Source organism: Eumetopias jubatus, unplaced genomic scaffold, assembly GCF_037043125.1.
Source record: "Eumetopias jubatus isolate StellerSeaLion01/CBP00866 unplaced genomic scaffold, mEumJub1_p1.0 scaffold_3, whole genome shotgun sequence".
NCBI lineage: Eukaryota > Metazoa > Chordata > Mammalia > Carnivora > Otariidae > Eumetopias > Eumetopias jubatus.
The window spans coordinates 37,607,393-37,621,177 of NW_028274809.1; the positions used below are offsets into that span (position 1 = coordinate 37,607,393).

Genomic DNA, 13,785 nt, shown 5'->3' on the forward strand with positions numbered 1-13,785 from the left:
GCAGTGACACAAAGCAAATATGTTCCTAAATACACACACACATACCCACACACCCACACACGCTGGAAAATGCAAAAAGAAAGGTTTTATAAGCTAAAAAGACACCTAACTCTACAAACTCACTATTTCTCAGATAAAAATAAAATTGAGTTATCTGAAAATATACGGAGGCAAATTCTTGGTGAACATCAAGGAAAAAAAGAAACAACAAACATACAGGCAGGGGTAAAGTTTACTTATAAAAGAAAACAAAGCTGCCTCAAAATTATTATTAACTTAGAGATCCTGTTGTGTATTTTTAAGGGCTTTATTGAGGTATAATGTCATACAGTAACCTCCACATATTTAAAGCATACAATTTAATTACATTTTGATGTATGTATAACGTGTGAAGCCATCACCACAATCAAGATAATGAACATAGACACCCTCCCCGAAAGTGTCCTTCTGCCACTTTGAGCCCCTACACTCCCCTACACTGTCCCCGGGGAACCACTGATCTGTCACGATTCATTAGTTTGCATTTCCAAGCATTTATATTATTGGATATGCAGTATGTACTTTTTGTCGGACCTCTTTTACTCATTATAATTATTTTGAGATTTGGCAGTTTGTGTCTTCCAAGGAAGTTGTAGAATTTATGGGCCTAAAGTTTTCAAATTCCCTTCTTTTCTAATACAGATATTAACTGCTATAAATTTCCTCCTCTGAATGGCGCTAGTGCTGTTCCATGAATTTTGATGATTTGTCACTTCAAAATAACTTCCTAGTTCCTTTTTGATTTCTTCTTTGACTAATGAATTTTTATTTAGAAGTGCTTCCCTTAGTTTCCAAATATTTGGAGATTTTCCAAAGGTCTTTCTATTATTGATTTCTAATGTAATTCCTTTGTAGTCAGAGAACACATTTTTTGTAATTTTAATCCTCTTAAACCTACTGAGACTTGTTTTATGACCCAGAATATGGTCTCTCCCGATACATGTTCCCGTACATTTGAAAAAAGCACGTATGCTACTGCTGTTGAGTGTAGTGTTGTATAAATGTCAGTTTTGTCAAGGTGGTTGATGATATTATTTAAATCGCCTACATCCATATTTGTTTTCTACTTAATCTCTCAATTATTGAGGAAGGTATATTGAACTCTGACTATAATCATATGATTGTGCCTTTCTTCTGGCAATTCTGTCAGTTTTTGCCTCATGTATTTTGAAGCACTGATTTTAGTTGCATAAGCATTTAGAATTGTTACATCTTCTTGATGAAGGGACTCCTTAATCACTAAGAAATGACCCTCTTTACCCCTGGTATCATTCATTGCTCTGAAATATACTTCATCTGATATTAATATAGCCATTCCAGTTTTCTTTTGATTCATGTTAGCATGACATATCTTTCCCATCTATTTACTTTTAACCTGTGTCCTTCTATTTAAGGTGTACTTCTTATAGACAGCCTACTGTTTAGTCTTATTTTATCCAATCTGACAATTTCATTTACACAATTCCATTTAATGTGACTACTGACATGGTTAGCCTTTAAGACAATCATCTTGCTAGCTGATTTTCCCCCCATCTCTTCTTTCTTCCTTTTTTTTTTTTTCCATTTCTGTTTTCCTTGGGATTAATTGAATATATTCTTCTGATTCAATTTTATCTCCTCAGTTGGCTTACTAGTCTATTGCTCTTTGCTTTCTTGTTTTAGTGGTTGATTTAGGATTGTGATAAATTACTCTTTAACTTATCACAACCAGCCTTCAGGGGGTATCAGACTATTTCACACATAGTACTGGACTCTTTCTCTCCTACCAGTTTGGTGCGATTCTTATCATACATTTTCCTTTTATATCTTTTACAATTTCCTTATTACCTTGTTATTTTTGTTTAGTCATTTATCTCTTTGAGATTTAAGTAAAACACTTTTTAATCTATTTACCTCTATAGTTGCTATTCATAGTGTTCTTTATTCGTTTGTGTAGATCCATAGTTTCATCTGGCATCATTTCCTCCAGTCTGGAGAAATTCTGTTGAGAGTTTAGTCAAACTACTCCCTAATATTGCTGCCTCAGCATCCACTTTGTGTGGCCAGGAGGCCTGTGAAGGCCTTGAACTGACACTAGCCCCTTTCTTGAATGCATGTTCTAGATAACAGCGCACAGAGTCATAAGTAAATACAATTTCCCAATATAAATCCCACAAACCACCCTTGTGATAAACAGTCTCTCCCCCTCCCAGAGCCTTCTCCTTGAGTGCCCTGTAGTAAGACCCCCACAAAGCTTACCAAAACCCCACTTTTGAATTGGCCAATCCAGCCTTAGCCCAAGAACCCCAAAGCTCTCCACCTCAGACCCAAAATAAAGGTATGTGCCCTTGGTACCCCACTTTCCTTCTGCCTGTACCCTGCCTTGACCTCTCCATGGTTCCTTATTAAAGCATGCCACGTACATTTTCCAGCACTTGTGAGTAACAAACTTCTCTATTTCAATTCCCTTGTGGCCTTCTGTGGAACCATCCAACACCTTGGGACTCGACTTAATAAATGATCATTTAACAAAGTCATAACTTCCTTTAACATTTCTTGTACTGAAGTTGTGCTGGTGATGAGTTCTTTCATTTTTTGAAATTGTTTATATCACATTTAGTTTTGAAGGGCACTTTCACTGGGCATAGAATTCTAGAATTAAGTTTTTCCTTCTCTTTCAGTATTTAAAGTTGCTCCATTGTCATCTCACTTACATGGTTTACACTAGATAATGTTCTTTTTAATTTTCTGTGTACTATACATACATGTCTTATTTCACTGTCTACTTTTAAGATATTCTCAGTATCACTGCTTTTGAATAATTTTATTATAATATGTCTTGGTTGTTTACCTCATATTTCTGGTCCTTGGGATTTTTTTTAAGGTTCTTAGATATGTGGCTTTATAGTTTTCATTCAAAGAGTTTTCTCAGTCATTATTTCTTCAAATATTTTTTCTTCCCCCCCTGCCAATTTTGTATGTATTAGATTTCTTGGAGTTATTTCACTATTCACTGGTGCTCAGTTCGTTATGTAAACTCTCTTTTCTATGTTTCTTTTTTTTTAAGTAACTCTCTCACTGATAATTTACATAACATAAAGTTCACCCTATTAAACTACACAGTAGTTTTTAGTACATTCACAAAGCTGTGCAACCATCATCAGTATCTAATTCCAGAACATTTCATCACCCCAAAAAGAAACCACATACCCATCAGCTGTCACTCCCCATCCCACTTCCTCCCAGCCCCTGAAAACCACTAGTGTACTTTCTGTCTCCACAGATTTGCCTCTTACGGACATTTCATACAAAAGGAATCACACAATATGTGGCCTCCCTGCCTGGCTTTCTTAACCCAGCATAATGTTTTCGAGGTTCATTCATGTTGTAACATGTATCAATATTTCATTTCTTTTTATTGTTGAATAACCCATTTTGTGGATATGCTATCTTTTTTATCCTTTCATCTGTTGATGGACACTTGGATTGTTTCCACTTTTTGGCTATTCTGAATAATGCTGCTATGAGCATTTGTGGACATGTATTTTCATTTTTCTTGAGTATACGCCTAGAAGTGGATTTGCCGGTCATATAGTAACTCTATGTTTAATTTTTGATGAAGTGCCAGGCTCTTTTCCAAAGCTACTGGACCATTTTCCATTTCGCTAATAGCGTATGATGGTTCTAATTTCTCCACATCTGCACTAGCACTTGTTACTACCTGTCTTTTTTTATTGTAGCTATCCTGGTGAGTGAGAAGTGGTATCTCATTGTGTTTGCAACTTAAATTTTCCTGATGATCAATGATGTTGAGCATCCTTCCATTTGCTTATTGCCTACTTGTATATCTTCTCTGAAGAAATGTCTATTCAGATCCTTTGTCCATTTTTAAAACTGGGTTGTCTTTTTATGATGCTATAGTGATTCTTTATGTATCCTGGATGCCAGTCCTTTATCAGACATACAACTTGTAAACTCATTCTACAGATTGTCTTTTCACTTTCTTGATGGTGCCATTTGAAGTACAAAAGTTTTTCATTTTAATGAAGTTCAATCTTATTTCTTCCTTTGTTACTTGTGTTTTTGGTGTCATATCTAAAACTCATAGCCTTAACCCAGGATTGCAAAATTTTCTCCTATATTTTCTTCTAAGGGTTTTATAGTTTTATATATATATATATATATATATATATATATATATATATATATATATGGCAAAAATTGTATTTAAAAATTTTTAAATTCCCCAAAAGAATCTACCAGAATCTAGAGTAAACATCATATATAATGATGAAATACTGCAAAATTCTTCTGAGATTGGGAAGGAGAAAGGATGTTTACTAACATCATTTCTATTGAATATTATACTGGAGGTTTTAACCAGTTCTACAAATCAAGAAAAACAGATAAAACACATAAGTAAAATGCATACAGATGAGAAAAGATAAAACTGTCATTATATGCAGATGACATGATCTATACCTATAAAATCCAAAATAATAAATAGATAATTAAAGTCAACAAGTAGTTTAGCAAGTTCACTTGATACATGATCATTACAAAACAATCTATTATATTTTTACATACAATTTAGAAATTTAAGTTTTAAAGTGTTACTATTTCTAATAGCATGAAAAACATCAAATACCTAGGAATAGATCTACTGAAAGATCTGCAAGACTTTTATACAGAAATCTATACAATTGTATTAAGAGAAATTAAATAAGACCTGAATAAATGGAGTAATATACCATGCAGATGGATTGGAATACTCAATAATGTGAATATGTCTGAACTCCCCAAATTGATATATCCATTCAATGTAACACCAATAAAAATTCCAGAAGGTACCTAATAGAAATTGATATATGGAAATGCAAAGAACCAAAAATAACCAAGGAAATGTTGAAGAAGAAAAGTGGGGAGGCCTACTCTCTCTGATACCAAAACATTACAAACCTATCATAATTAAAACGGTGCAGTAATGTTGCCAGGACAGACACAGACCAATGGAACCAAACAGAGATTCTAGAAATAGATGCACACATACATGGGTGCTTCATTTTTTACAAGGGTGACATTACAGAGGAGTGGATAGCGAACAGTCTACAGTAAATAGGCTGGATCAGCTGATTATCCACATTGAGAACAAATGAAATTAGATGTCTACCTTACTCTATACACAAAAAGCAAGGGTAGGAGGATTCTAGATTTAAATGTGGAAAGTAAACCAAGAAAGCTACTAACAGGCAATCCTATATAGGAGAATATTTTCATGAGCACAGGTGGACAAAGATGTCTTAACACTAATCATAAAGGAAAAAATCATAACCTGGTTTAAATTAGGGATCTGTATGTCAAAAGACATTAGTAATATATATGAAAAACACAGGGTTAAGATTCTTATTAGGTAAATGCCTCTTAAAAATAATAATAAAAAGATAAAAAGTTGCCATCCCACTCAAAAATGATCAGAAACTCATAACTATCTATATGAGATTATCCATAGTCAATGAACATACTGATACATGTTCACTCTCAATAGAGAGTAGACATAAAGACAAATAAGATTTTTTCATCTAGCAGATTGGCAAAGATATGAAAAACAATAATTAAATTTAGTATTAGATTTGAGCACTCTCATAAACTCCTGGTGGGAATTGAAATTGGATACATTTTTTGGAGACTCTTTGGCAATGTATTTCAAAATCCCTAAAAGTAATCCATGTATCCTTTGACCCAACAATTCTACTTCTAGAAATTTATCCTAAAGAAATAATTGAACCACTTTGAAAAAATGGATTTTCATCACTGCAATGCTTATATAACAAGAAATTAGGAGAGAAAACAGGGAATTGGCTAAATATGTTATGATAATCCACATAATTAGACAATGACACTAATTTGAATCAAGAATCACCACCTAAGACATCTAAGACATCTAAGGCAGGATGTGACATAAATGAGAGAAGAAGCTCTTTGGCAAACTGGGCAGCACATGCCCCTCTTGGAGAAGGCAGCTCCGATTAATTGATGACAAGTAAGATGTGGGGAGGTGTGGAAGGGTGTCTAGTGTCATCAGAATACCCAATCTTTTAGAAGAAGGAGAAAATTAAATTTTTATGTGAAATTTCCTGATTTTTAAACGTTGTTTATGTTTAAAATTTTTTTAAAAAGATTCAGTAGCCAAATAAAGTATGTTATTAGTGGACTAAATTCAATTCAAAGGCTGAGAGCCCCAATATATATAGATATATATTTATTGACAGAAAGAGATCCATGATGTATTGTCTTTATTGTGTGAAAAGATTATTACAAAAACACTTTATATAATGTGATCTCACTTTTCTTAAAAATCAAAGCATATTTAGATGTATGTATAATCAAAGCATATTCAGGGTCTGAAGGGGTATAAATCTAAATGTTAATAGTGGGTGACTCTTTTACATATCTCTGCTTTTGCATGTTTAATATTGATCATTAGTATTTTATTATCAAAGAATACAATAAAGTTCTTTTCATTTGTGGTTATAAAGGAAAGAGTTAGTAGTTCAGTTTAAAATTTTGAGAATTAAACTAAAAATCAAAACCACTGAACCAATACTCTTGCACATAAAATCAGACAAACCAGAATCCAAGTCGATTCTTCCATTTACTATATCAGTGGCTCTGTCAGTGACAATATCTACCACTATGCTTCAAATTCCCTTGGTAATGTAAAAATTAATAAACAAAAACAGAATTAATATCTACCATTACCTTCCTCGTATCATCAAAAGCTAAGCGGACAGAAGGAGGATTTTTCTACTGCAATACAAGTCTGGAAAGAAGACAGATGCTGGTAGGATGTAATAATGTAAAAAGTTTTGTTTTTATTATTCTATCCAGAGGGAAGACCATTCTCAAAATCTAAAGCTCCACCCTGCCCCACCCCTCACTCCCTGATTAGTAATCATACCCAGTGCAGTGGAGTAGAGAATGGCAGACAACCCATTGCCAGAAGTAGCATTAGATGAGGTGGAACCCGTATCATGTTCTCAAGGATACTTGTGTTTTGTTTTGGTTTTGTTTTTCAAACTCTATTTAAGCTAAAAACAAAAACAGTTCAGGAGCATTTGGGCAAGTTCCTAAGTGTGAGTGGAACTCCAAGACAAGTGGAATAAACTAGGGAAGCCACGTTTAAGGATTGGCTTTGACCCTCAATTAGCATTTTCTTTGAGCATTTTCACTCTTTATCTTCTCTTCCCACCTCTCTGTACCACCAGTAAAGGCATGGACTTCTCTGAATAGAATTCAGGGAGGTGAAGAGGTCCACAGGTGAAACCTACCAATTGGGTGATGTAAAGTGGGTTTTGTTTCTGTCTCTATCACCTCCTTTTTATCATAAGGAGTTCAGATACCTGCATTCTACTATTCCTTTTACTATGCAGGTTAAGTATAATGGAGGGTAAAGAAATTTTTTCAGGCGATTATAGTACCATTGGAAACCTACCTTAAAATGAGGTCATGAACCTCCCCAAGTGCCCAGTTTAAAACCCAAGGAGAAATTTCATCATTTTTGGTCCATGGAAATATCATACCCTTTGAGATATTTTTAATATAATATCATTATATGTCATTATTTTCATTACTTTTTCTCTTTTCAATGAATTCACAATAAAGGAAAACAATAAAAGTGTTGTTTCATATCTTTACTTTCAGTAATGTGCAACACGAACATAATAGTGTTAAGAAGTCAGAAATAACTCAACACAGTAGCTATAGAAGATGCTTATATTTGCAAAATGTCAACAATTATCTTCTCTAGGTTCCCCCAAAACTGGTGTATTTGTTAATCAAATTAATTAAGAAGCTTTTCAAAATAAAAGCAATGTTTTAAATAAATATATTTTCATAACCATAGAACATTTAGTTCTTCTGGAGGTAACAAACATTTTACACTCAAGTACTTTATGAAGATATTAGGGTAAAAATTATCTGGATGCAATTATAAATGTACCCTAATTAGTTTGTTTCTTTTGTGTGTAAGTTTTTGTTCATGTATTAAAATTTTATCATATTTGTAATGTTAGTTCTTAAATCATCACAAAGATGTTATCTGACCCACAGAATTTATATCAGCTCAACATGATAATGTGGTATTGTTTGAACAATGTCTTTCAATTTAAATTTAGTACAACAAATTATATTTAATCAAAGACAAGACCTCCTGGCGGCTCATGTCCATTATAGAAAATGAATGCTAGACTCCCAGTTTGGAAGAATGAGACCTTCCAACAAATCTCAACCTTGAAATTTTATAACTGAAAATCATGTCACATCAAAGTCCTAATTACAACAGAGCTCTCACTGTGTTTCAGAGTTCTGCAGAGGTGGGTATAAATTCGTTTATGATTAGCTTTTCCATTGAAATCATATGTTTGTTAAACAACTACCAAAAAACTTTCTAAAAATTGATTTTATTTAATAAATAGTTTAAAGACTTTCTAACTGAAGAAATGATTTTGCTGACCTCAGAAATTCTGATGACTTGTTTACCTTTCACTCACTTTTATTTCTACTGTGATTCTTAAGAATTTTCTAATCGATATTTAATCTATCAAAACATCTATGCATTGGTAAATTTGGCTTCCTTTGCTAATAACCTATGTTAAGATCTCTAAATTAAATGACAAAGTAAAGTAAACACAGTAACCGGTTATAGTAAGTGCTCTTTAGAATTTCAGATTAACAAATTTGTCCCAAAATGATAAAGTAATAACTTACTAAATGAATAATGCAACAAAGAATAGATTTTCATAGGATCTCGAGCTCTCTTTCTCAATCTCTTTTTCTCTCTCTGTCACTTTCTGGTTCTTTCTTTGTCTCTCTCTGTCTCTCTCTGTCTCTCTCTCTCTGTCTCTCTCTCTCATACAAACACACATACACACACACACACACACACTCCCACCCACATCCATACATGGGTATGTACACACATCCGAGAATTTTTAAACACCGCTACTAAAGGTTTTAACTTAGATAAATTAACTACATTAAAATACTGACGTGAAAATATCTATGTCCAACACCCCACAGAGGGCATCTTTTTGTGAACTTCTAAAAAGCTGAAAGAAAGAAAACCAGAGAGAAAAACCGGAGTCCTCAAGGGGAAGGCTGGGTGTGCATGTCAGTACTGCGCAGGGTCACAGCTTCCCATTCTCCTCGCCACTCTCTTTCTCCTCGATGGCTTCCAGGCTACGTTTGCTCTTGGCTTCTGCACCACTGCTGGGTGCTTTACTAAGTCCACAGGACAAGCACGCCAGCTGGATCTGCTTCATGTTTTCTATGGCTTCATTCTTGGCATTCTTCAACAGATCTCCTTGGCCCTACAAACAAGGAGAAATATACACCAAAAAAGAAAGTTATGGACCAGGCGTATCCTGAGTAACATCACTCTATATATTTGTGCTACTGCTCAGGGAGGAAATGGACCCAGACCCTCAGAGCTCACTTTTGCAGGGATTATCCCCAGGCTCTTTTCTGGCCCTGCTCAGGGTCTTTGCTCTTTAAGCCCAGGGCCTCAACTTTAGCCTTCCCAGTCGGCTCTGTGGTTGCCAGTAGGCTCTTGAGATTCCTGCAATAAGGAATAACCTCGGGGGGGTTGGGGGGGGGGGAGTTGTCCTTTGCATTTCTGAGGACGGTGAATCCGTCCCTCCCCACAGTCTGCAACTTTGCACACTGCTGGAACTCCTGTCCCACTCAGGCCCAGCATTCCTAAGCTTGGGAGAAAACAAGGAAAGAAGCTCTTCTTTAAAGAACTGAAAATTAAATCAGCCCCTCAGTGTACAAGAGCTTACAAAGCAAAATATCTTCTGTAAAGTAAATCACATACCATTATGCTTGGTAAACTGGGTTTTTATACATTGGATTATCCTTGCAATCTGCCTTTTAATAAATTATTAGTTACCCATATTCCTTCTGTCTTTTCCATCACCCTAAAGACAATGTTCCCATCTGACTGATGGAGGAAAAAAAGGGGGGGGCGGCTTCGGAGGCTCAGTATGTCAATCAAAACAAAAAGCAAATGAGGATCACAGGAAATCATCAGCTCTCAGGAACATCAGCACTTGAGAAAGACTTTTTCTCCTTTTTTTATTTCTTATTTTACTTCTTCATTAACAATGATCAAGTATATAAGCTGATGCTGACCCTGGCACCCGAAGGACCAAGTGTGGGGAAGCCGGAACCTACTCCCATGGGGCACAGACAAAAGAGGAGATGGTCCCTCCTCTCTCCCCTCTCCATTACCACTGCAGTGGGGAGGTGACCCCGAACTGCAGAGGACAGTGTGGGAGGATGCGGACGCTGATGGCTGGAGAGTTCCTCCACAAAGCACAGACTCAGCAAAAGGGTAAGTCACCTATTTTAACCAACGTGCTCCGTGATACGCTGTTTAATTTGATGAGTCGTTTTTCCTCAGGGTGTCCAACGAAACACATGTTTAAAAATGCCGTAGCATATTCCATTCCTCAAAATCTACACAAGCACTTGCCAATCCTACCTATGTAATAATAGTGAAATCCTTCTAATAAAAGGCTTTAACTAAATGGGATACACAAGGATGGCTTTGCCTAATATTTTTGTTAAAGTGGACTTATCCCAATCACCTCAGTCACGGAAAGGGATTTTATAAGTGGACGTGGAAGTTTTATAGTCTAGCTTTCTCATGAGGAGAAAAGAGGCAGAGCCTGATGAGGTTTAGTGACTGACCCAGGGTCACAGCTGGGAAATGACGAGCTGGGACTAAAGTCCAGGTCTTGGACCTCAGTCCAGTGTCCTATTTCCCACACCATGTTTATAATTTAGACTAAGACTAAAGACTAGAGAATGAACACTCTGTCATATAAAGATGGATTTTCTAAAGAAAAATATTCACTATGCCAGCGGAATTTGGGGAGTCAGTTCTGAACAGGGATGAGTTCCCTCTGGACACTGAAAAACAAAGTACCACTTGGAAAAGTGCAATTCTTAAATGATAATAATAATACATATAAAGTGCTTACTCTGTACAGGCACTCTTTTTTGTGCATTACATATGTTCATTCATTCATTCAATTGTCACAGCAACCCTATGAAGATAGACACTTTTCTTATTCTCGGTTTATTGATGAAAAAAAAAAAGCTGAGGCCCAGAGCAGTCCCCTTTCCCAGAGTCATGCAGCTACTTCGTGGTAGAGCTGGGGTTTAAATAAAGTCCAGCAGTTGGCTCCAGAGTCTGCAGTCTTGACCACTATGTGATATGGCATCTCTTCAAGGAAAATCATGCACTCTCTCCAAAGCACATTAGAGCCTCCTATTCACTGTTACCCATGAAAACAATGCAGATATAAAGAAAATCATTGCTCATGTGGCAGAGTCTGACAGAACTTGGAGGTGTTATCTAGAGATTCGGGCAGATCAGGTGCACCAAGGACACGCTGGCAAGGACAAAAGTCAGGCTATCTTAGTTTTACTCTTAGCTCCAACTATTTCTCCCTGGGCCACTTGCTCTTCTGTAAACATGAAAATAACCTTCAGCCTTCCTCACAGTGTTAAAGATTAAAGAAACAATGTTGAAGAGTTGTTTGTAATTTTGGTAATCACAAGTAAACTACGCTATAAGGTGACGTGAAAAGCAGGTATCACAGTCTACTACTATAATGAATATCCTGGCACTGTACAAATGTTAATATATAAATTTTACTAATCTGTCTAAAATGCATCGGCGAGAGTCTGTTTTGCAGAGATAGGTATATTGCCACTGGTTTTACAAATGGAAAGATTCTCTTAAAAACCAAACTGTATTAATAAAAAGATCAGATCCACACTCATTTTCAGTGTTACTTTTAAGAGATCATTTTCCTTTTAGTTCTAAACGTTTCATTAAGCATTTTAAAATTGCAACAAAAGCAAAATTGGCATCTTCCCTAATTGCAAGAAAAGAGTGAAACGTGCAAGCTGGATGCCACTAATGCATAATGTTCTCCCCTCCCCTTGTTCTGCAGCAGGTTATGAAACCTATCTGATTAATCAGCCAGAATGTTGTCTCATCAGTTCTGAGAGGTGGCATGCAAGCCTGCATGCCAGACTGTGCCAGTTCCGGTACACAGAAGTCCCTCTCTCCAGAAAACAATGGCCAATTGGAGAAAACAGTTTGTGCCAGTGCACGAAAACACAACTACATCATCTCCTGATAACCAGGAGACACCATGTCCTGGCTGAACCACACAGGCAGAGAAGAAATAGAAAAAGAAACTCAATTGTTAACTAATAGAAGAAGACAAAATCAAAGACAGTTTTACAATTGAATTTTTACATTTTACATTGAAACATTTATGTAAAAAAAATTTTTTTTTCTGTTCTTTAAAGAAGGAAGAATAAAGGTCATCTTTCTGTTCTGTGGCCCAAGGAATCCACTCCATGAATCCTCCCCTCTTAGGATATCAGAACCAGGAAAAACTCATACCAGGCAAAACTACAAAAAGAGTGAAATTTATGGTTAACAACCCCCATCCTGGCATTCCTTTTTAGTACTTTTTCCCATTTTATGTGCTGCAATTTCCCCTGGCCAACAAGCATCCGTCTCTCGACTCTGTTATGCTCCCTCTCAAACTCCTAACAAGCCAGCCTATATGGTATCTCCTCTTTCAAACGTTTTGTCCTATGTATCATTTCCTACAAGATGTATTAGGTATTCAAATCAGCTGATCAATTTAAAGGGATTAGTGTGTTGTGTGTATTTAACGAGTATTGTAACAGACGTTTCCAAAGAAATATGCTCAAAAATTCTCCTCAAGTAGAGGTCTTGGGAGAGGAGAGGAGAGAATTTTACTTGGTGTTATATAATATTTATATTTATAGAGTTTTCATCATATTTATAGAGTAACTCTTGGCATCACAGAAAACCATAGAGAGATCACTATAGAGACTTTGAATCTAAAAATTAGTGATGATTGGGCGCCTGGGTGGCTCAGTTGGTTAAGCGACTGCCTTCGGCTCAGGTCATGATCCTGGAGTCCCTGGATCGAGTCCCGCATCGGGCTCCCTGCGGGCTCCCTGCTCAGCAGGGAGTCTGCTTCGCCCTCTGACCCTCCCCCCTCTCACGTGCTCTCTCTCTCTCCTCTCTCTCTCTCTCTCAAATAAATAAATAAAATCTTTAAAAAAAAAATAAAAAAATAAAATAAAATAAAAATTAGTGATGATTAATGAATATTTAAAAAAGAGATTAAGCAGTCATAACCAAATCCTTACAACTGCATTAGATTGCAATTAAAACACATTATCTAAAAATCAAGAAATATCTGATACAATTTAGACTGTAAATGGGCTTGCTGTACAATGCCACAAGTTTTATTACTACTAATAAACTTATTACTGACAGTAAAATATCATCACAACCCTACACAGAAGCTAACATTTATTGAACACTTAATAAACTAAGTATAAGCAAATTTGCACAGATTATCTCATTATATCATAACTGTAAAAAAACTGGAATTCTAAATGTAAGGAACTTATTAGTTATATATTTGGAAGTTATCTATTAAGAACATATTTTATTATCTGTCAAAAGACATTCAGGATTTTTATTATTCCTCTTCTACTAAGAAAGGCAACTCCCTCCCTACCCAACACTGTTCAAAAATAATTTTGACTACATTCTGGCAGAATAACTTACAAAAGACATCCATGATTCCTTTACACCCATTTTCCCATGAACTGCACTATCCCTTGTGTTATTAGTGC

General features: G+C 35.8%; 1 protein-coding gene across 4 annotated transcripts in view; it reads right to left on the reverse strand.

The window, feature by feature from the left end:
• Positions 1–7,962: 7,962 nt before the first annotated feature.
• Positions 7,963–13,785, reverse strand: part of PLCL1 (phospholipase C like 1 (inactive)) — a 335,868-nt gene continuing 330,045 nt past the window's right edge. For 2 of the 4 annotated variants that reach the window (XM_028125267.2, XM_028125292.2), the window contains exon 6: positions 7,963–9,386. In XM_028125267.2, coding sequence (XP_027981068.1) covers positions 9,204–9,386 — 183 coding nt within the window. In that variant the 3' untranslated portion in view covers positions 7,963–9,203. The remainder of the gene's footprint in view (positions 9,387–13,785) is intronic. The other 2 variants (XM_028125286.2, XM_028125277.2) reach the window with 1 other exon arrangement.